At 40.2% G+C, this 23,036-nt stretch overlaps 1 protein-coding gene across 1 annotated transcript in view; it reads left to right on the plus strand.

The window, feature by feature from the left end:
• LOC138028691 (histone-lysine N-methyltransferase 2B-like) overlaps nt 1-20,410 on the plus strand; it is a 30,447-nt gene extending 10,037 nt beyond the window's left edge. Inside the window, exons 10-33 of the mRNA XM_068876291.1 lie at nt 574-666; nt 781-834; nt 1,027-1,338; nt 1,973-2,032; nt 2,387-2,464; nt 2,559-2,669; nt 4,120-4,199; nt 4,986-5,134; nt 5,743-5,861; nt 6,397-6,588; nt 7,135-7,293; nt 8,866-8,986; nt 11,024-11,102; nt 12,326-13,227; nt 13,641-13,715; nt 14,791-14,825; nt 15,097-15,210; nt 15,525-15,574; nt 15,785-15,907; nt 16,788-16,877; nt 17,643-17,772; nt 17,957-18,052; nt 18,403-18,470; nt 20,029-20,410. Of these exons, the coding sequence (XP_068732392.1) occupies nt 574-666; nt 781-834; nt 1,027-1,338; nt 1,973-2,032; nt 2,387-2,464; nt 2,559-2,669; nt 4,120-4,199; nt 4,986-5,134; nt 5,743-5,861; nt 6,397-6,588; nt 7,135-7,293; nt 8,866-8,986; nt 11,024-11,102; nt 12,326-13,227; nt 13,641-13,715; nt 14,791-14,825; nt 15,097-15,210; nt 15,525-15,574; nt 15,785-15,907; nt 16,788-16,877; nt 17,643-17,772; nt 17,957-18,052; nt 18,403-18,470; nt 20,029-20,134 (3,396 nt within the window). The 3' untranslated portion in view covers nt 20,135-20,410. The remainder of the gene's footprint in view (nt 1-573; nt 667-780; nt 835-1,026; nt 1,339-1,972; nt 2,033-2,386; nt 2,465-2,558; nt 2,670-4,119; nt 4,200-4,985; nt 5,135-5,742; nt 5,862-6,396; nt 6,589-7,134; nt 7,294-8,865; nt 8,987-11,023; nt 11,103-12,325; nt 13,228-13,640; nt 13,716-14,790; nt 14,826-15,096; nt 15,211-15,524; nt 15,575-15,784; nt 15,908-16,787; nt 16,878-17,642; nt 17,773-17,956; nt 18,053-18,402; nt 18,471-20,028) is intronic.
• Nucleotides 20,411-23,036: the final 2,626 nt, after the last annotated feature.

Here is a 23,036-nt window from a genome sequence, read left to right on the forward strand (position 1 = left end):
GGAAAGTTTGCATACATGCATGTGACTGCAGGTGACAGTCAAGCGGGAAAAGTAGTGTTTGTCAACTTGAAACAAGAAAATGTGAATTCGAGTTGTCCAGAGAATCAAGATTAGTCTAATATTCATTTAATACACATGTAAGCATAAGCTACAATCCTGGTCAAAACTGTCGGGACAATTCGTGCTTTTCCCCCTCCCCCCATTACAATGTTGGTTTTTCACGGTCTCCAAAATCAAGAACCGTTCATCGATCGCTGGCATGTTTCATCATTGGATTCGCTCTGACGAAGGGCTAACGCTCGAAACGTCAGCTTTTAGAATCTCTGTACGGTGGTCAATTTACATTATCAACTCCGTTGATAAACCAAATTTTTGTATATGTTTCATCATTGTCTGGGGGGGGAAGGGGGGCGCAAAAAAGGCAGCGAAAGAAGAACAAATGTTGCTCATATAACGATGGAAGCATGTACAGTAAATTCTCTACTTTTCGCCCAAAATTTGACAAGTGTCCCGAAGTGTTTTGACCCGGATTGTAGCTTGAAAGCCATATTTAATCATTTCTTGTTGTTTCAGCTTCTCATGTGTGATCGATGTCAGCGTGGTTATCATGTTGAATGTTTGGGACCATATTATCCAACAGAGCCAGAGGGTGAAGATGATGTGTGGGTAAGGAGCTGAAATATGTAATTATTATTAATATTATGATGAGTTTCTTTTGGTTTTATTCAAATGATAACAAGTAGAGCTGCAACTTTGTTTGAGTTTCCTGATTTGTTCCAGGTGTGTGGTCGTTGTGTTCAATGCAAGAACTGTGGTAGGAGAACTGCTGGAGATGTAAGTGTCATTTTATTTGTGGATTAATCAACCTTTTTTTGAAAACAGTTACTGTTTAATTTGACTGTTCAACAGTTTCAGACAATGGTAACGAACGTAAGAACATGGAAACTAAAAGTCACTCTGGTTATAAAATTTAAATTTATTAACATTGTCTCAAAAAAATATTTTCTCAAACTTTCATTCTTTTAGAAACCTGATGCCCTCTGGATGCTAGAATTCACACATTGTCAAGATTGTGGCCGTCAGCGAGAACAGATGAACTTCTGCCCTCTTTGTGACAAATGCTACTCGGATGATGACTTTGAATCTAAAATGGTTCATTGTGTTGATTGTGGCCACTGGGTCCATGCTGAATGTCAAGGAATAACTCCTGATCAGTACGAATGCTTGTCAGACTTGCCAGAAGACGTCCAGTTTGTTTGTCGACAGTGTCAATCTGAACAGGAGACATCCCCTTGGTACAGAGAACTTATGGAAGAAATGGAGGCTGGTTTTGAACGAGTAAGACTCGAAATCCTTCTTCATTCTACTAAAAGCACTCGGAAAGGGATTATATACTTAAACTGTCCTACAGATCAGTGTTAGATCATGCATGCTTGTTAATAGTCTAGGCAAAGTTGCTTAAAGCATGGTAAACAATGCCTGCATAAAGTATTTGGGCAGAAATACTTCATAACCAAGGGTTGGGGTTACCCATGCTTTACTTAGCAACTTGGCCCAGAGGGTCATTTGCAGGACTTTAATGAAACACACTCAATTTGTTTCCTAGGGTTCTTGATTTGCCTAAAGTCATTTATGGAAAGTCATATTTCAATCTTTTCCTTTAAAATCTCTCTCATCTCTCAAACTTTCTTATTTGCTATCATAGCAGATGTGTCACTATTTATCATCTGAGTATAGGGTTGACACAAGTTTCCTTAGTTCTGAAGTAATTAACAGAGGGTTGTGAAATTTTCGCTAGTGTCAGACTAGTCTTACTTGGATTTCTTTCCAACTATATCACCATCACACTCACAAACATTATTTATCATTTAGTATGAAGGGATCTTAAACAGATCTTGTTTTTGTTCTTGAAATCATTTTTTTGTGGCGTTTTGGGTGATATGATATCAGTAATTTTTGTTGTGTTTTCTAGGTTGTGGATGAGGTGAAACATTCCAAAGCTTATGAGCAATTTGTCTCTCATTTTGAACAGGTTTGTCATGTAAAATCCATGATGTTAACCAAGGTAAATTACATGTATATAGATACATGTATATACAACTGTATACATGGATAAAGTGGGGACTCTGGCCTTGCAAAATAACATGCCCAGAGATAGCGATTTCTGTAACAGAGCAAAAAACATTCAGTTTTGTAGACACACTGTCTTAGCCAAATTGTTCACCTTTTGGGTGCTCTTTGTTTGAACTTTCGCCTTTTCCTATTCATGGTAAACTCAGGATTAAATCTTCCAGTGGGGCCCTTGGAGTTGTCGGATCAATCATAAAATTTGATTAGACCGAGAGGTTATGAGCTTAACATGGTGCTTTTGTTTATCTGTTACCAGTGTCACATGGAGAATGGACATCCTAAAGATCTGGATGGGATAATGGCTAAAGTCAGAGAATGGAAATACATCACTGTGGTATGTACTGTTAGTATTTTTTGGAAAGAAAGAATTTATGTTCAACTACGTTTTACTTCCGTGATTCAATACGTTTCAATTAACTTTTGTACAGGAAAGCTTCTGTAATGAAGTGCAAGGTATTTTGGACATGTTGTATGGATTTTCACAAGGCAATGCTGAACTAGTTAAGCAGTGGACATTCCTTTATGTGACCTTCTGCAAGGTGAGTTAACTGGGGGAAAAAAGGATAGCAGTGACTCACTATGCAGTTAAAGCTTATTTCAGCTTAGTATGAATTAAATTTTTTTTAGAGATAATGTAAATACAGGCTGTTTCCATTTTCTTCTTTCGTGCTCTTTTCCCTACACTGTTTTGGTTTTGGTCTACTATTAATTATTTTTATTTATTTTTATTTGACAGTTACTTTGATCTTTATTCCATTATTTAATTTAAATGGTGTGCAGTTTGCATTTAAAATTATATGCTTAAATTTGACTTAAGTGACCTCCTTGGAAAAAATATACATGTACAGGATTTTTGTTTTTATAAGTGCAAGAAAGGGACCATATGTATATTATGAGGAAAGGCAAATGACCTTTTTCATCACAATTTGTCATACAGTGTAGTAAGTAACAAAAATGTTAAAACAAAAATTTGCTTATTGTGGTTATGCTTTGCCAATCTTGAAGTACTACAAAACCACCGATCTGTGGAATGGATGGGAATTTACGTGTCTCTGCCCTGCCCACTTTCGCTTGTAAATAGTTCAAATTCTGAAGAGGTATTGGCAGAACTGAGTGCATATGGAAGGCTCTATAATAGTAGAAAAGCTCCTGGAGGAGACTTGAGAATGAAGATTATACAAGACATTATCAGAAAAGGGGGAGACTTTGCCACAGGTTTCTTGGTGGGAAGTTTTTCTGCGATTGCCAAAGAAAAGTGATACATTTTGAAAATATGTTTTTCCATTGTTGCGGTTGTTATAGTACACCGTAAGCCTGTGGGAAAGGAATTTCAACAAAATGTTTAACGAAAGTGGGCGGGGCGTTGACTCAGTAATTCAGGCCCATTCCACAGATCGGTGGTTGTCATAGTAATTCCCCATTTCTTATGTCATGTACATCAACATGTACCATATGTAGCTCTCAATATTACCAACATTACTTAATCACCTTGCCGCGAAACTACAACAGAGGAATGCTTAATTAGGGGTCTTTTGTAACAGGGACAAGGCATATACAATGTATGGCAGTCAAAGAGGTGTTATCAAATGACAACTCCTTAGTTCAAGAACTCTTTTATATTTTATCCAACTATAGTGACAGGTGTGCTGAATTCTTGACACCTACAATAAGTGACAAAAATAGTTGAGGCACTGAAGTGGAAAGACAACAATTTGGGAAAAATCACCTTAACGTTACATTTTCCACTTGCACTCCCCCCTCTTCCCCCACCTCCCCCCTTCAGTGTTGGTAACGGAAAAAGGAAGAGTTGTCAATAAGAAAACTACATTGTTTGGGAGGGAGGGGTTTAGATGGAAAGAGTTTACGGGAGGGATTTGTCCGAGATTCCTTAAAACGGAAAGTGTCTCTTGTTGTAGCATTACTGTTCACATGTGATGGAACAACAACAAAGAGTTGCTTCTTGTCATCCTCTTTAATTCTTTCTTTTAGGAAGTAGCATTGATGTTCCCATGGTTTAAACTGAAGAGCAAAGAGCAGAGTGAAGAGGAACAATTGCATATCATCCCCAAGTATGATTATTTTACCTTGTGCTGCAATTTAACCACCGCTTGCCAATGCCTCCATGCGGGTTGTTGTCAATTTGTGAACCCAGGAATTTCTCCACCCACTAGCCAAAATCAAAATTTGTTTCGTTATGTTAGGCATTTGCTCTGCTGTATTGTTGGTCAGCAGATGTTTTTTCAAACAAAGTTTTTTTCAGTTTTGCACCAAAAGACCTTGCTTCTTAGGTTTTGGTGTCTATTGCAATTTGCTGGTTTTCCTTTTCTTTGCATTACATATCAATCTGTTGTTTTTGGTTGCTCACCAGCAATAATGCCCCTTACTTTGACAGTTATAGGCCACTGTATTGAGAGCTTGCTGTGATCGAAATGCCACCCCCTGTTGTAACACTGGGTGTTATTTCTTTCAATGCAATTTATGAACTTTTGTGATACAGAGTGCATACATTAATGCACTTTTTTAAACCCCTGAGTGATTGGTCAGTTAAGAAAAATGATGGGGCAATGTCTTTTGTCATTTGTTTTTATTCAATAGCGGGTGTAGTGTTTCTATTGTTTTGGGATTTTATTAGATTAGGACCGTCAGAAAAAAATTATTAGGGAATTGGCCTGAACACCCCCTCCCGCATCTTATTTATCAATATGATTTACTGTCTTTGTGCACAACAGTTAACTGGGCTTCCTTGTTGTATATGGTAGCAATCTGTATCTGTTTTGAATTGGGGCTGAGATAGTTTGGGAAGAAATAGTACTAAGTAGTACCCTAAGTTGTTTTAAAACATCTTTATATTTTAGTGGAGTTCTTGGATCAGTTGTTCATTATGCCACATGGGATCATACCTACGCTCGCTTAGAGGAAAGTCAAGAGAAGTCAGACTCCTTACCCGTGACAAAATTCCCGTCATTGTCACAGAAATCCTCACCAACATTACCAAGAGCAAATGGTAACTGTGTAATTTATTTTGTTGTATGAAGAACCTGTCCAGTAGCATGTGCCTTTCAGAAACTTACACCTTTTTTGATTATTGCCGACTTTGTGGAAACATCTGTGTTTATGTGTACATATATAGCATGTCAATAGTGTGCTTTCATGTGATGTCATGGTGGCCATGTTGGTGTCCCCTTGTTAATCCTCAGAGAATTGAACTCTATTATCACGCAAACGTTTTCTTTTGTTTCGGTGGAAAAACAAGGTTACTGATCATGTGAGTGAAAACACACTATATGGCATTACCTCATCAAGGCCTTGCCAGCCGTTGCTTTAGAGTCAGAAACCTAAAATGTTAACAATTTTTGTGATGTCCTACTGTCATTAAGATTGTCAGACTTTCAGGGTACCATTTTGGTACTCTACTAACCCCTATCCATGAAGCCATGTTATTTTGGAACCAGGTCAACTTTGATGGCCGCTCTCCTTTTGCACTCTAACTCACAAACTCTCTTCTTAAACAAGTCCTGTTTCTGAAAGTTGACTTTTGCAACGAGTTTTTCGTTTAAAACACTTATTAATGATCTCTCCTTCTAACCACCTTAGATGCATCTTGTTTTGTAGAATTTGTAGACAATAATGAAAAGATGGATGTTGATTTTGTGCCGAGTCAAAAAACAGAATTTGGTGAAGCACCCATGGAAACTGAAGACTTGATTGAACAGAAAAAACCTGATAATGAGGTAAACATCTTTCCCTAGTACATTGATCACTCTGAATACCCACAACAGAGTGAAAAAACAAGCTGTTCTTATGTATAGTGGTAGTCAAGGCCTGAAGGCTTGGAAAGAAACCCAATGAAATAAAGAGCTAGTTTTAGATACATGTATTTATGAAGCGTGGAGCCAACTAAAGGCCAAAACCAGGCCCCAGTTGAGTTGTTCAAAGGCTGTATAACTATCCAGTGGATAAGTCACTATCCAGAATGTAAAATATAAAATTAATGCACTTCACATTAAACGTTGTCCAAGGTTTTCGCAAACACCCTTACTTTGGTGTGCCTAGAGTGTGCCTATTCATTGTTACGGGAGGAAATACTGATATCATTGCACCGACTGAAAGTGTTAGAAAGTCGATAAAGTTATTCTGCCTTTTAACGACTTGGGCGAAGCATACTAACTATTTGCGAAGTTGCTAGAGTGGGATTTAAACATGGGACATCTGAATGCAAAACAAGTGCCTGCCTCTTAATGTTTTTATTTATGCGTTTTGTTTTAGTTGGATTCAAGAAAATGTCTTCTGTGCAATGTAACAAAAGATGCAGAGGCTTCAGGGCCTGGGCGTCTTCTTAGTTGTGGTCTAGATGAGTGGGTTCATATCAACTGTGGCCTGTGGTCTGCTGAAGTGTTTGAAGATGACGAAGGACGATTACAGAATGTTCAAGTTGCTTTGTCAAGAGGCAAACAGATGGTAAAGCAATACGTTGCCTTATTCCTTTTTCTTCTGAACTTGTTCTCAGTTTCGAAGTAGCTAGTTAAGCCATGATGACTGCAAGATCAACGCCACAAAAAATAGTTGTAAACTAGCTTATTCCATCTGGTTGTGGTGCTGTATGTTACGTAAAATAAAATTGTTTTGCTGGAAAATATAATGGTATAATACTGAGTTTTTTTCTGTCGTGTATAAAAAAATTTTTGATTCGGCAAACTGTAGAATATGTTTGACATTTACCAGGTAGTCATTACAAAGTTTAAACAAGTAAGTTTTGAATACCGTAAAATATTTCTCGTTTTCTTGAGTTTGGAAAGTGATGTTTAGCCCATTTAAAAACTAAAAGAAGGCAGATAATGCCTTCGCATGCATGAGTGTGAAAATGATAAAGCAAGAATATCTCCAGTCCTCTAAACTTGTTGCCACTGTCTTGTTTTGTTACAGGTTGCATGAATAACACTGTGAAATGAGCTAACTTATCTTTTTCCATTTTTTAACGATTTTTTTTTTTAATTCTTTGAATAGAAATGTGAACACTGCGGAGAAGTTGGAGCCACTGTTGGCTGCTGTGAACCTCGATGTCCAATGAATTATCACTTTATGTGCGCGAGGAATGCCGAAGCACAGTTTCAGGATGACAAGAGAGTGTATTGTGCTCAGCATTCTTTCAGAGCACGAAAGGAGGTTGGTACCTTATCAGTTTTATATGTGCAATAAGCAAATTGATAGTTCGCCCTTGTTCAGAGGCTTAGGGGTGCATGGATGGCGCAGTGGTGAGAGCACTCGCCTCCCACCAATGTGACCCGGGTTCGATTCCCAGACTCGGCGTCATATGTGGGTTGAGTTTGTTGGTTCTCTACTCTGCACCCGACCGAGAGGTTTTCTCCGGGTTCTCCAGTTTCCCTTCTCCTCAAAAACCAACGTTTGACTTTATTTGCAATAATTGTTGATTTCAGTTTACAGTGTTCCCAATTAGCGCTCCAGTGCTAGAACCACTAGACACTTAAATAAAGTTCCTTTCCTTTCCTTTTTCCTAACCTCTCACTAACCAAGCGCAAGGACCGTACTGGGGAATATATGCCCTAGGTAGTCCGTACAAAAGCGACCGAGGGCCAATCTTCCCGAGTACGGCCCCGAGCAAGTGAGGTTAATGAGTTGCTTATTATATGGCATCATTTCTTTGTGCGATCGGACATTTCTCCGCTTGATGAATAATGTTCGTAATCTTTGTCTTCCATAAGCGAACTTTAAGCGGTAACCTTTCACATGTAAAACTAAATTTCGCTTGCTATAATTCTACTTTTGTGATGAAAAAAATTAAATCCCGCTTTTTTAGAACTTTTTGTGTTTCGTTCAACTTGAATTTTCCCGGAGAGAGAAAAAATACGGAAACGGACCCTTGTCTATGTTAATGGTCCGTACTGTAAAATGCCGACCGAAAACCAGCCAATCTGACTGCTCCATTTCACCTAAAAATTGCTTGCCATATAATAAAGAGATACATTTATAAATTGCGGCTTGGAGATTGGTTATTGAGTCTAGAGTCTTTGTATGCCTTTGAACCGTAATTCGTTTTTCGGCGCACACTTCACACTTCACCGTGACGTGTCATACCAACATCAAGGGCCGGTTATACCAGCGAATTCTACCTTAGACCGTGGTTGTCAAGTGGATACGTGCTTCTCCCTTAAATGTACTAAGAGTGGCAAAAAAAAAAAGAAATTCGCCGCCCAGTGGTTAGAGAAACTGCCTCTCGATCCGTGAAATCCAAAGTTCAAGACCCGTTCTGACCACTCGTTGAACTTGATCCTGGTAGTCCCTGGTTCAACTTCTCTGCTTCACTTCCAAAGAGAAAACTTGCTTACCTCCGGTCAGTTGGTCTTCTCACAAGGAAGGAAAAGGTACTTTATTTAAGTGTCTAGTCCTCTAGCGCTGGAGCACTACACAATGTAGTTGAGGACATTGTAAACTGATATAAACAAATTAACGCAAATCAAGTAAAATATTGGTTTTTGAGGAGACTAGAAAACCGGAGTACCCGGAGAAAAACTTCTCGGTGCAGAGTAGAGAACCGACAAACTCAACCCACATATGACGCCAAGTTTGAGGATCGAACCTGGGCCACATTGGTGGGAGGCGAGTGCTACACAGTTGTTGTTTTTCTGTTGTGTGGCATTGGCCCTGAAAATACGCTATGGGGATCGGTCAGTTACATGTGTATGTATGATTGTAACCATACCATGTCTCTCTTGGCAGTTGCTGATGGTTGCTGATGATTTTTGCGTGGAGCGACGTGTTTGTGTTGACATGAGCAAAATTCGAGCGACTAAAAAGTTGTCGAGAGGGTTTGAACCACAATCCATTAACCTTGTGCAAGGTGAGTTGATGGTTGACTAAACAGTTTAAGGGTGGGTTCGATTGACCCTATTCCGGAATAAGAATACGTGGAGTGATGATTTAAAACGGTATGTTTGGCGTTTTGAAGCAACAAGGGTTATAACATGTCGCCGTAACAAGGGTAATAACATGTCGCCGTAACATGTTTAGTGTGAAGGACCCTGTGCCTGTTGAACTCTGTTCGAATGTTGTCTACAAGTTTACCTGTGCAAGCTGTAATTCTTGCTATGTCGGCGAAACTAGCCGACACCTCTCGACACGCATTCGCGAACACTTAAACAGGGACAGGACCTCACATATCTTTAAACACCTTCAACAATCCGAGGCATGCCGTAACTCCTGTTCTGCGGAATGTTTTGAAGTTATAGACCGTGCGACCACAAAATTCCAGGTCAAGATAAAAGAAGCGTTACATATTTCCTGGGAGCAACCTTCTTTAAATAAGCAATTATATCATGTTAATTACCTTTGGCTATTTTGTTAGATTCCCAATTTATTTCACGTTGTTATTTATCTTTGTTTAGCATATTATAAATTCAAATGTAACTTCAAATTAATTCTACTTTCAACTGAAGATGGTCGTTGCACGACCGAAACATGTCTTGCAAATTTAATTTCAAATGTGTCGTCACTTTTATAATAAAGATATGTTTAAAATAGCATTTTAGCAGGTGTTTGACAATCTTAATTTGAATCTCCGTAAACACGAAGAATTTCTAACTTCTATTCCATGTATTCCTATTCCGGAATACGGACAATCGAACTCGCCCTAAATGTTGACACGTTTCAGGGAAGGAATAACGGTTAAGCAATGAAGGAATTACGCCATTGGTCATTTCTGAACCGCTTGGAGCCTCGACATCATTCTGGAACAAACGTTTTATTCCCAAAGGGTCTAAATAGGATACAACATTGAGTTAAGGCTAGTTTACACATACGACGCAAGTATAAGGGGCAAGACGCAAGTATTGAGGGCGGAGGGGTTGGCGCAGTGGTAAGATCTCTGCCTTCCAACCCTAGGGTCCCGGGTTCCATTCCCGGTTCTGCCGAGAGTGGAATATTTGGCGACCTTCTTTCCCGCTGAAGTTCACTCAGCTTTCCATCCTTCCGAGGTCGGTAAAATGAGTACCAGCATGCATGGACTGCTTAGAAGCGGCTGCAATTTGCGCCTGTATATGCTTCCAGTCCGCTGGGGGTAAACTGATCATTGTAAAGCGCCTTTGAGACGTTTGTGATAAAGGCGCTATATAAATGCACGACTTTACCTTTGACTTTATAAGCACAAGCAACATAGGCAGACGCAATAGTCTTGTGATAATTGGTAGCTTTCGTTAGAACAAAAGACACTTAATTAACAACAAGTTAATGCGCCTGCCTATGCTGCTTATGCTTGCGTCGCACGTGTAAACCTAAAGCCAATTTGATCAATTTTCTACTTTGTATTTTCCTGCAAAACTTGGTTTAAAATAGACACTTCTCTGACGCTGATGGGGACTTGGCCAATTTGGATAATTCATAGTCTTGGGTGATGGATCTCTTGGTGCACAGTGGTTTTGGAAAAGCCTATTTTCCATTGCAAATTACAAAATAATTAGGATAGTACACGCACTCTCATTGGTCAATAGCTGTGTTTAGATGAGAGTATGGAAACACGTCTGTGACATCACACGAATTTTGATTGGTTATGTATTATCAGAAGCGCGTTTTGATACATAGGAAATATGAGCGTGTGTCAAGAAAATCTGTTTCAATCAAGAAGTTAAAAAAAACAGCATTTTCCTTCATTTGTTGAATTGTCTTTGAGAAATATTTCGAGACAGTTATGAAAAACCTAAGACGCATTCAAGGGTTTGCATAACTGTCGAGAATTCTCCCAACTCCCCCTCGTGTTTAGATGAGGCTATGGACACACGGAAAACGTGCTGTATTGCTTAAGTTGTACGGGTTTGGCTCCTTTTAAAAACGAGGCTGTGTAAGACAGTAGAGTTGAAAGTATGTTTCTTTGTTGTGCCCTTAGGTTCTCTTACACTGGACAATATGGGTAAATTGAGTGGATATTCTGACACCAAACAGACCTTATATCCTATTAATTACAGGTACGTCATTAAATAACGATCTCAATTTAGGCCTGTTTGCAGCTAGGAAGAATGGACTCTTTACTGTTGTGAGTTCGGGGCCTTTTGTGATTGACTGAGAGTCTATCTTGAGGTCCAGGTGAAAATCCTACTTTGTTTGCCAGTTGCAGTTGCAGTTGCTCTCGGTTGCCTTTGTTTACGATTTAAGGCTGCGCTCTTTGCATAGCCAACTCATTTGCTTCAGACCATTTGGGATTCGTAAATCTGTTCAGTTCTCCTGATATGCCCTTACCTGTGTATCAGCAAAAATGGTATGTTCAGGCAAGAGAAAATGAGAGGACAGAGAGGGAGTCTCAGGGCGTTGGCCGGGATATGTCATGTCCTCGAAAGTTATTTTTAGACAAGCGGAAGTCGGAAGTCTGTCTTCCGAGAGGTCCGCGTGCAGTCTTGTCTCGCTCTCAGGTTCTTAGTGAAAAGAGAAAATGGCGGAACACGTGGAAGGCTGATGAATAAATATTCATCATTTCTTTTCAAAATGCATGCGGACGTCTCGGTAGACAGACTTCCGCTAGAACAAAGACTTCTGCTCGTCTAAAAATAACTTTCGTGGACATGACATATCCCAAGGGCTGGACCGGGAGCCTCCTTCTCTGTCCCCTCATTTTCTCTTGGTTCAGGTTAACAAAGTAGGAATCAGGGATACATGCATTCAGGGTTCAGTTTTTCAGTTACTGATCTGTTGAAGTCTTGTTCGTGGAAATACCATGTGATAGGTTATGAAAAGCACTGTCTTTTTTAAAGAAAAATGATTTTAAAAACAAGAAACAAGAAATGGGAATTTTTGCAACCTCGTTATCGTTCCAATGCCTTCTGTGGTTGGAACGAGGTCGAGGCATTTGAAGTGAAACTTGAAAAATATTTGTTGAAAAAAATTGACATTTCGGTTTGGAAAATAAAACGTATGGCAAACCCGTTTCGTCTCCGAGGTCTCTTGTTCGAGAAAAGGCCCCAGGAATAGTCCAAGTTCATGTCTGCCTCCTTTTCAAAGCGAATCTAAGTGCGAAGTTTTTGTGATGGTAATTAGTTCTACTTTCCATGTTAATGAAAAGTAATACTTCACACTGAGACTTTTGAAAAGGAGGCAGCCATGAACTCGGAAATGGCCTAATAGCTTTCGTCAGAAGAGCGCACTTTGGCATGTGTCGAGTATCTCGACCTTGTTGACTTTTTATTTTCATTGACAGAATAAGTCGCCTTTATTGGAGTATAAAGGATCCAACGAAAAGATGTCGCTATTACTGCACAGTGAAAGAAAAGAAATCAGTGAAAACAAACACCAAGAAAGCTCAGCAGGAACAGAAGGATCTGAAAGAACAAGAACACGTACACAGAGTGATCTCTCACGAGGAGCTAAACAAGAAGGAAAAAGTCATGAAAGTCATGACACCTTTGCGAGGAGATGTGAAACTTACACCTCAAGCACACACAAGCAATAAACCTCGTGACTATTTAAACAGTTCTTATGGAAAAAAACTGAAAAAAATTGCACCCCATCCTGGACCGTCATTAGTGAATCATTCCCCCTTTTCAGGAGTCATGTTTAAGGACACAATTTCGGGAGCTTCTGGTACCGCGACGCCTTTTTCTAAGCTTAGAAGGATATTACCTGCTACTCAAAAGCCGTCTTTATCGCTCTCACCTACACACTCTGCGAAAAAAATGCTTCAACATATAGCACAGCAAGCAAGTAACTTACCGGCAATTCTTAATTCTCTGTACCCCGAAAAAATGCCGGTTTCCGCTGTTTCTAGCTCTGTTTCGAAACCTGCTGCTATCCCGGCGCCCAACAGCCCTTCATTTGCATCGACGACGCCACCTAGGAATAGAAAAACGCCACCTGGCGTCCGAAGATCGATAAGTTTTGAGGAGACAATTCCTCAGACCGTAAGACAGATAAATTGCGACCACGAAGTTGTGACAAAGGTTGCTGGCGCAGAACTTTCTATTTCACCCATCAAGGAAAAACCGAAATCTTGGCTCTTGAAAGGAAGAGAAAAGGACGCTGGTGCGAAATTCGAGGAACTTGGGGTTACTTTTGTGATAACAAGTGAAGAGGGATTGAAGATAGAGGCTGACACTTGTGACGGTATGTGCTCCTTTTTTTGTCGTAATAAATTCTTGGTTTTTCTTTCCTTGCCAACTGACGACTTGGCGTTTCGTTTCGCTGTGAGGTAAGATGAGGAAGAACTTTATTAAGGTGTCGTAGCGTCTAGCATACATGAAATGTTCTGCTAATTGGGGACACCTATCTAAATTCTTATCAGTGTAATTTACCATTGCAATTAGCAACTAAAAATTAAAATGTGTAAAAAATTGAAAATATAGAGTATGTACGTACGTTTATATTAGAAAAAAAAAACAAAGAAATAGAATGATTGGTGGTAATGGTACGTTTCTGCAGAGATGGCAGTCCTTGCATCTATTTTGAACGGGTTCAGAAGATCTTATATGTTTTTTAAGTTTCGACCATGTAAGTTTTGTATTGTTTCATTTCCCTAGCTGCTTGGAAGCAAGTCTTTAACATGGTCCAGGAAGCGAGGATTGATCGGCGCATGAAGTTGGTCCCATTTGCAGGTTCGGTTTTATTTGCTATGTTACCTGAACCTGTTTGTTTTCTAAAAGGCGTTTTATCAGTAAGTTGCTTGTGAATCTAAGAGCTGTTTTTCACTAGAGAGGCATGCATAAGTAACTTGATAAAACTCGGAAGTGTTCTGATTTTTTACAACAAAAGACAGGCACTAACACTATTATCAACGACAACGAGATATTGTTGGATTTCGTTCAGTTGCCCGAAGTGTGCATCCGGGGACTTTTATTTTTACAAGGAAAGCACTTTGCACAGATCACCCAATGATTTTGTGGCAACATTTTTGTAAACAAACCTGGGTTGCCAGCGAGCGGCGATTCGAACGTCAGCTCTTGTGCTTTGGCTGTTATTTGTGCTTTTTCTAACTATTTTAAAGACGAAGTCAGTCTTTCGGTTTGGTATTTTCTAATGAAGCGTAAGAAGACGTCAAAACAGTTTTGATAATGTATTTATTTGTGTTAAGTTCGCGAAAAAAGACTTTTCGACAGGGTAGATCAATGACAACGTCGTTTACGCACAAGAAATGCACCGTTTTCGGTGAAAGGGCAAATAAAAAGGATTGACAGGATAGCGCAATTCTGACTGCCGCGTGCACTGCGGGCGCGGGTTCCATATGCACGGTTGCGCTTGTGCTTAAGTTTGTGACACTCAACGAAATGATATATGAAATGAATCATATACTGAAATGCGGATATGAAATCAAGTAAAGCTATGATCCTTGTCCATAACTGCGAGAATCATAGCTTTACTTGATTTGTGACACTCGTAATTATGAACTTGATTTCAGTGCCAACCGTATTTTAAACTGGGGAACTAATTGTACGGAAATCAAACCATAGGCTGGTCTTTTAGGAGAGGGGGAAGACCAGAGTACCCGGAGAAAAACCCCTCGGAGCAGAGTAGAGAACAAACAAAATCAACCCACATATGACACCGGGTCTGGGAATCGACCCCGGGCCCCATTGGTGGGAAGCAAATGATCTCACCACTTCGTCAACCGGTTAAAAACCAGCCTTGATACAAGTCCGGTACATTTCACTGAATAGCTGCGGTTTTTTTTAGGCGTGAATGGAAGAGCAATGTTTGGCGTGTGTCAGGTAAGGGACAGTCACGGTTATGATAAGACAATGGTTAGAATGATATTGATGGTGATGGCGATGATTGACAAGGACGATGACGGTGGTGTTGATGATGTCATTGATGACGACTATGATGATGAAGATGATGATGATGATGATGATGATGATGATGATAAAGATGTTATTGTCACCCAAGAACGAAACCAGCTGCTTAGTTAAAAGAGAGAATCTTTTAAAAAGCGAAAGTCATCTCTTTTATAGGAGACGCTGTTGTTTTTTATTTTTGCAGGAGTCGTTGGTATCCATGTTGGAGCAGTTACCTGGAGCTCATCAACTAAAGCAGTACTCTTTTAAATACAACCCGCCATTTGACATCACCAGTTTGGAGGGAACCGCTGAACAGGTAGCGTGTTTTTTGTATGAGGAACTCTCATTAATATGCCCTTTTCTTTCTATCTGGGAAGGAGTTGAATTTTAAGCCAATGCTGAAAAATTGAAAAAAATGAGAAATTATCATGCTGTTCTTCAGTGATAAACTCAATATACTGCTGTATTGGTTTTGCTAGAGAGTGTAAGCTCGCGATTTTAAAACTGTGTACTCTCGTAAAAGTTTTGCACTTAGAACTCTCTATGGGAGACGGGCAGAAGGGAGCCTTTCCTTCAACAATAATTTAATGCGTGGTCAAGAATAGTCTTTCAAGTGATAATTTTTTTCAGGTATTGAAAGAAAACCCCCATGGCTGCGCAAGGGCGGAGGAGTTCGTCAGGTACAAAAATGATTTTTAGAGTATTTTAAAGGTGGCAAATTCCATGTAACTTTCTATTATATCAGTTGATATTCGGCCTCCACTTCGGTTAATCACACACACTTGGTTCTGATTGCCTGAAATACGTTACGGCTGTAATCTGATAATCAAGACGGGTTATCGATTCGAGAACTTGTACTGATTTCATTCTTGCCATTTTCATTATTTTAGGTCCAAAAAGTACGATATGTTTGCATTTCTGGCCTCACCACATCGCGTGGCTCCACAACTGGAAGAAAGTACAGAAGAACAAGAGAACCCGGAACAGATGCGGGACGGACCGCTTACTGTGAAGTATGTAGCGGCGAACATTCTTCCTTGTGTTAACAAATAAGTTATTTCACATGATATTCTAGGTAAATCTCGGTTTCACGATGGTTGAGTGTCCAGCGGAGTTTGATATGATACGTGCGCATGTCACAGATTCCCTGATGCTGTTATGCACTTATCAATGTTAAGCCCGAGGAAGGGGGGCTCGGGCTAACCACGGGAGTTTGATCGTGAGGTCTGTTCCTAGGAGTAGGGATTTTGATCGTATGTGATATCCCCAGGGTAACTATTTTCATCGTACGAAGGACATTTGACCACCTTCACTTGTCGTCGCGTGGGGATTTTCACCAATTGTTTTGTCCCATGGGTGGGCAATGAGAATATTTGTTAATGAAAATGTTCAAATCCCCACTCCATGCCCGACCCCCTCCCTCGGGCTTAACACTGATATGTACGTTAGAAGCAATCGCACGTCGGCACCGTTTATTTTGCCTTGTTAGTGTCACCACCCTTATCCACCCTTTCACCTTGTAACGGGTGCCTGTTTGACATTGGCTTTGGGACTCGAGAGATGTGTCATGTCCTCAGGATTTCCCAGCCATGGATGTACTCTCCATCATAGTTACCTCTCAACTTACTATGTCTCATCTTTCAGTTGTCTTCCAGTCTTTAAAAAAGTGCTTGGTGTCACTGGCATTCAACTTCCGCTTATGAACTCGTCTGTTTTCCCTGTGGCGAAGCTCTTTTGCGATAAGATCTTATTCCTGTTTCCACTGTTGTGCAGTTAGGCCTCATGCAGGGAACTTTTCTATGTTTTGGCCTTCCTTCCTTTCCATTGTAATTCAAATTCGACCGCAGCAATGTAGATGACTTCTTCCACTAATTATTCTTCTTGGACTTGCAGACGGCCGACATGCCTGGATCTTCCGATGGCGATGAGGTACCGACATCTCAAACAGTGTTCGTTCAACAAAGACACCGTGGCTGTCTACAGGCGAGTGTTAAACGTGACGCTGTCACCTAATTGGCCTTGATATTGATGATTTCGTTACAGCGTGTGAACTTTGAACATTCCTCCACGGCACTAACGCCTTGTATTTTTGTCGCGGCAGTAACCGAATTTCTACAGTAATCTTCGATAGTCTGTAAGTTTTCAATGAATTGTCCCGTTTAAAAGAGTGAATTTTAAAGGAATCGAACAACCCGAACCGAATGCGAATGCTTAAGCACGCGCGTTTTTGAGACGCGGACGGCAACCGGAAGAGAACATATCGCGCGCTAGGACAGTGGTGTCTCCCAGATTTTTATACTAATCATCTCTAATGGCGAAAAGATACTTAGCAATGTAAATGTGGTTGTGTGAAGACAAGTTAAAAAGGAAAACAGCTCACTTCCGGTTGCCGTCCGCGTCTCAAACACGCGCATGCTTAAGCTCCCTTCTGTTTGCCCATCACGACCCACGCAGAAAATCCATCGACTTTCTCAAAAAAAAAAAAGGAATTATGTAATTCAGGAACGAGTGGTTTACATTTTAGTTATCCCTACCAGTTTTAAATACAATTACAATCTCTACATTTAACAACAACTCGTACTGTTTTTCGTACTCTTTTTTTCTCGGTCAAGGGTAAAAAAAAAATCTTGATTGATTTATCTAGACGCAACCACCCTTCAAACACACGCTCACGAATGTCTCATCAGGATCCAAGATTGTAACCCTGCTCTCCTCTTTAATTCATCTTTGGTCTGCTACCGCTTTTAGGTCTCCAATCCATGGTCGTGGATTGTTTTGTACTCGGAATATAGCTGCTGGTGAGATGGTGATCGAGTATTCTGGAATGTTGGTGCGTTCCATTCTCACGGACAAGCGGGAAAAGTATTACGAAAGCAAGGTATTGCTGCCAATGATAGACGAAGCAGGGGTTACAACTGTACTATTGCAGGACCCCTTGTTTTGTGGATGAAGATCTGTATAAATATCTGATTGATTGTTTGATAAATCGTTGTGATTTGATGTAACCACTCGCGCGTTTGTAAAAGTTTGTAAATCGCTTCAGTTTATCACTCTGTTTGCAGGGTATCGGCTGCTACATGTTCCGTATTGACGGCACTTACGTTGTTGACGCTACAATGTGCGGCAACGCAGCCCGCTTCATCAATCATTCCTGCGAGGTACGTAAAAACAGCGCATTTCAAGTGGACAATTCTTAGTAATTTAGAGCTCACATTTTTCTAAAGTTTTGGTGTGCTTTGGGGTCAGAAATTCCACTCGCTCGTTCTCCATGTTCCGAGTACAAAAAAGGGCTGTGTTTTTAAAGCGTATTTTACAGAGCATCATCAGAATAGTTTTTGGCTTTGCTTAAGTCGTAAATTGATCTTTGCGCGTTTCCAAATACGCTTGTTCTTCAGCAAGTCTTAAATTAATTTGTTTGGTTTCTGCCCTACACTATACGAGGAGAAAGCTAGGAAGAACAAGTTTCGATGACGGTAGCTCGTTTTAATCCTTTTATTTCATTTTTCAGTCAAACTGTTATTCTCGAGTCGTCAATATCGATGGTCAAAAGAAAATCCTGATCTTCGCTTCCAGAAGGTATCGTTGTTAACTTGATTCTAATCATTTAATGCAGATTCCAGCCCGTAATTCGTTGTAGCAACCTTTGAGTCTCCTGGATACTGCCTTTTGTTCAAACAAGCAAGACCTAAGGCCAAAGTTTTGCAGTTTGTAAAGGTCAAACAAGCAAAAGCCACCGACGCATATGTCCTGTGCCCGTTTCTCAAAAGTCTCGAAACTTTACGGGCCATTTTTGGGTGTCACAAGGTAAAGGTAAAGGTACACGTTATTTAACGTCGGAAGTTCCTTTACTCTCAAGAGAGTACTCCCCCAGGAAGCCGACAATTCCCAACGAAAACGATTTAAGTCGTCAAACTTCAAAGTCATTTTGCTTTTTGTTGCCTTGAAAACATGTGAAAAGATTGGCTTTCCAAAACAAGCGGTTGGCAGGTTCACAAATGGCTTTTCGGGCCCGAAGTGTTTTCGGGAATTTTGAGAAACGGGCCCCTGCTCTCTATTCCCTATCCTTTCGTGAAGCCCCTCGCCGGATCAGGATACGCGCAATTATCGCCAGTGTCCTCCTTTTAAACAGAAATATATGTTAGAAAGTAGTTTGAAGTGTTATCTCTATTTCCATGTAACCCATCCGAGTGTTCGTGCTAGTTATGGAAATGTGCCCAACACAAGGACAGAGAGAAACTGTGACCAAGGTTTCTTGTCCTCTCGGGGACTCGTTTTCATTAGGGAGCTTAAGCACGCGCGTTTTTGAGACGCGGATGGCAACCGGAAGAGAACGTTTCGCGTGCCAGGACAGTGGTGTCTCCCGGATTTTTATACTAATCTTCTCTAATAGATAAACGATACTTCGCAATGTAAATGTGGTTGTGTGAAAACAAGTTAAAAGGGAAAACAGCTCACTTCCGGTTGTAGTCCACGTCTCAAAAACGCGCTAGCTTAAGCTCCCAATTTCTAGGGTCAACGCTCAGATGCATGCCATTGGAATAGAGAAAGCACTTATAATGTCACTCTTACAGATATCTCTGTTGAAATAAACTTTTGAAAAAAGCGTATTTTTCGTCCTTTTTTAAAGAACTTTAGATTTGACTACGGCACGGTTTTGAATGAGTTACCGATTCTTCGCATGCGCACTGCGGAAAATCCCGATCTCCGAATCTGATGCGCATGCTTAGTAAGGAGAATTCTTATCGAAGCCATAGTTAACAGCTGCACTCGTTCAACAGCTGGCTTTAGATGTCTGAGACTGCGCAGTGATTTGAAGCCTTTCGTCTCCGCCTCTGGAGACAAATATATGTTTGCTATCGATTTGTTAGGGGTATCACTTGGGAGAATTTGCCAAGAAACAAACGCACCGTGTTTTCCAATCATTTCCCTTTCTCATCACTTGCGAGGGTCGTTCAAGTAGTGCTGTCGAAGGAAAAAAAGGGATTCTGGTCGTCATTTGCGTTCAGAGCATTTAAGTTTGGTTTTCCTGTAACCCGTATTGCGACTTACACGTCGTGTTTTTGCTCTCTCATTGTCATTGCATAGGGATGTGTGCTTTGGAAACTAACTTCAACGGTTTACAATTTCCTTTCAGTATTTCCAGAGGAGAGGAATTGACTTACGACTACAAATTTCCCATTGAAGATGAGAAGTTGCCTTGCCTTTGCAACTCAAAGCACTGCCGAAAATACCTCAATTAGATATATTCACCATTTTTTTGACTTGTAAATTTGCTCGGAATGGATTTTTATTTATGACCTGAATGTACAGAGCAAAGATGTAAAATAGTTTGTCGACTTATTGGAAAAGCATATTTACAATATACCTTTTGTCATTTGCTATTTCTTGTATTTGTTAACTCTTCCTTAAGCATAATATTTACAATGGATTGGATTGGCAAATGAATGGACAAATAATGTAACGTTTCACGCAAATAAATTATGAATATTTACAAATAAATTTTTACTGAAGAGGCAGTTTTCCTCGTGTTTTACGATGCTTTGGTTTGGAAATTACAAAACCCCTTTCTTCTTGAAAACTAGTATTTAATAAACACGCGAGCACCAACATTTTTATTGTATTTCTATTGCTAAATTGTGGCCCTCTCGTTAGACACGGGCCGCACATCTTTCTTGTGCTTTTTCGTATCGAATGAGCCCATACAAGCCCACAGAACAGCTACTTCTGTTTGACACTCCCTTCCAATGCACGTTACTCGATCCTATATCGTAGCTAGGGATCTCTCCTCATCGGGGAAATTATTTTCCCACACATCATTAGTCTTAAGCATCCCTAATTTTATTACCTCGCCGTCTGTTTATTACAAGAGCTTCTTCCCCCAACCCCCTTGAATCTCTAGACGCTGACATTTTCTTGGAATACAATAGTTTTAAGTCATAGTCCATGCGACCCCACCCTGACACGGGCTGATTTCCATGCACTGTTCCTAGACCTCTTTACATGGGAGATACCTTATTTTGTTTTAAAAGCAACCGTGATCTCAATGCGCCTTTCTTCCCTTGATCCAAAGCTGCATTGCGAGTGTTTGTTTCTTTCGGTCTATCTCCATAAAAATAACCAATACTTGATTCTACTTCGTCAAAACTGTCTCGTGATTGTATAGAGGTGCTTGAGGACGATGTACAAGACGACCTTGTACTGTCAGGGTTAAGGCTTGTAGAACTTTCATCGCTACTACTGTCTGCCATGCTGTAGTGTGCACACAAGTAGTCTTTCCCCGCTACGTTTCCATCAGGGGTGTTTTGGCGGCAGAGGTGGCTTGTCTTTCTCCTGATGGAAGCTATCCTCTTGGTAAGTTTCCTTCTTAGTTCCTGGATGTCTTTTTCTCTGTTTATTTGCCTCTTTTTTTCTCCACTCCATTGTGTCTGTCTCTCTATTGTCTCATCAGCTTGCTCCTCGTTTGGTTTAATCATCTTCACGTACACCTCTTTCCAAGGAAAAGGGCGTAGCGGGGGAGCAATATAACCGAAGTGGCACGGACGTGCCGAAGGTACATGATTTCTATCGGCCATTTTCTGTGAAATCCTTGAGTCGCTAAGATCAGCCTTTTCACAGTTCTTTTGTTGGGGATTCTTCTTGAAAGCAAAAGGAAAAACATTCCATTTTTGCTTTGCCTGATTGACCTCTCCATTTCTTTGAGGCGGCCATTGAGTACCGCGGATCTGCAAAGCCTGAAAATCTCCTTGCGATAATTCGTAATCGTTATCACTTTCTGAAAGAGTCGACGACCATGTTGAGGACTGAGAGGAATCTGTGAAGGAGTGCATCGAGGATTTTATGTCCATCGGTTTCATATCTGACAACCTCTTGGGCATCGATGGAGTGGCCTGTTTGTATTCGAGTGCATTTTGACTCCTTTGATGTTCTGTAAAAATTAAGGAATTACAACCTCCCATATTTTACGGTTATCGAATTGCTTCAACCAGAGAAAATGTTTGTCTTTGTTTTCTTCTTTGTGACGTTTGATTCCTTAGCAACTGTCGCGCGAGCACGTGCGCAAATCATTTTCAACTTCGTTTCTTTCTATACACTGAAATTCCAGTTCCATCTCAGTTGGCAGGGCTCTCTAAGCTACTATAAACGGAATTTTTGCCATAATTGTCCGAATATCTTCAGTCGCGAATGCACATGTCAAGCCAAAGCACCTCGATGTTTAAAGAAAGTCTCCCTTCCATTTCTGTATCAATGCGGGTTGAAGAGTCTGTAAAGAAAATGTGTGTTGCTGTTAGGGTGATCATTTTTACACCTTCTCTCTCTCCCCTACCTTACGAAAGCTGTAAGCTCCGTTGGACGTCAAGATAATCATAATTATAACTGAAATGATCATTTAATCAACATTTTTTTTCTTAGAAATTAACTGATTCCGCAAAATCTGCCAGTTCTTATTGAATTTGAAATCATCAGATTCTTCCCATCCGATACTAACGAAAATGATTGTGATGAGGGAGAAATGTTTCCTTTGGTAAGAAATACTTAACTTTTCTGGAATGAATAACTAAAACAAGACGCCTACAGGGGCGTATCCGTGGAATGCGCAAACAGTTAACACAAATTGTCCAGTTACCGTGAACTTCAACTACAGGTAAACTTCGGAAAATGGCGAGAGATTACCAGAAAGATAAATTTGTAATATAACTTGAAGTTGTTTACTGTAAAAACTCATTATTAATGTTACTAAATTTGCAAACGCAAACAACGAAGCCCTATTAGCGGGTTATCAGGATACGGGATTATTTATTTATTCTGTTTTTTTTTTTTTTTTAAGGAGACTTTATTCAAATCCCACAGTATTACTTGCTTCCTTAACTCCATTCATCCAAAAATTACAAGATCAGCCTTAAATCATCCGAAAAAAATCACAGTTCAACAACTTATCATCCTGGGCCAGTTGTTCAAAAGCCGATTAACGCTAATCTCAGGTTAAAAACTAGTAGTAGCTATCGCTAAGTGCCAACGAAACAGTCAATATAATACATAGTTTACAGATTTGTATCAGAGTTCCAAAACTCCCAACAGTAGTTGTAATTTCTTTTATTCGAAAGTACTGCACAGGTGCAACTCAATTTATCTAATTAACAATAA

The sequence above is a fragment of the Montipora capricornis genome, chromosome 13 (assembly GCF_036669925.1).
Source record: "Montipora capricornis isolate CH-2021 chromosome 13, ASM3666992v2, whole genome shotgun sequence".
In the NCBI taxonomy this organism is placed as follows: domain Eukaryota; kingdom Metazoa; phylum Cnidaria; class Anthozoa; order Scleractinia; family Acroporidae; genus Montipora; species Montipora capricornis.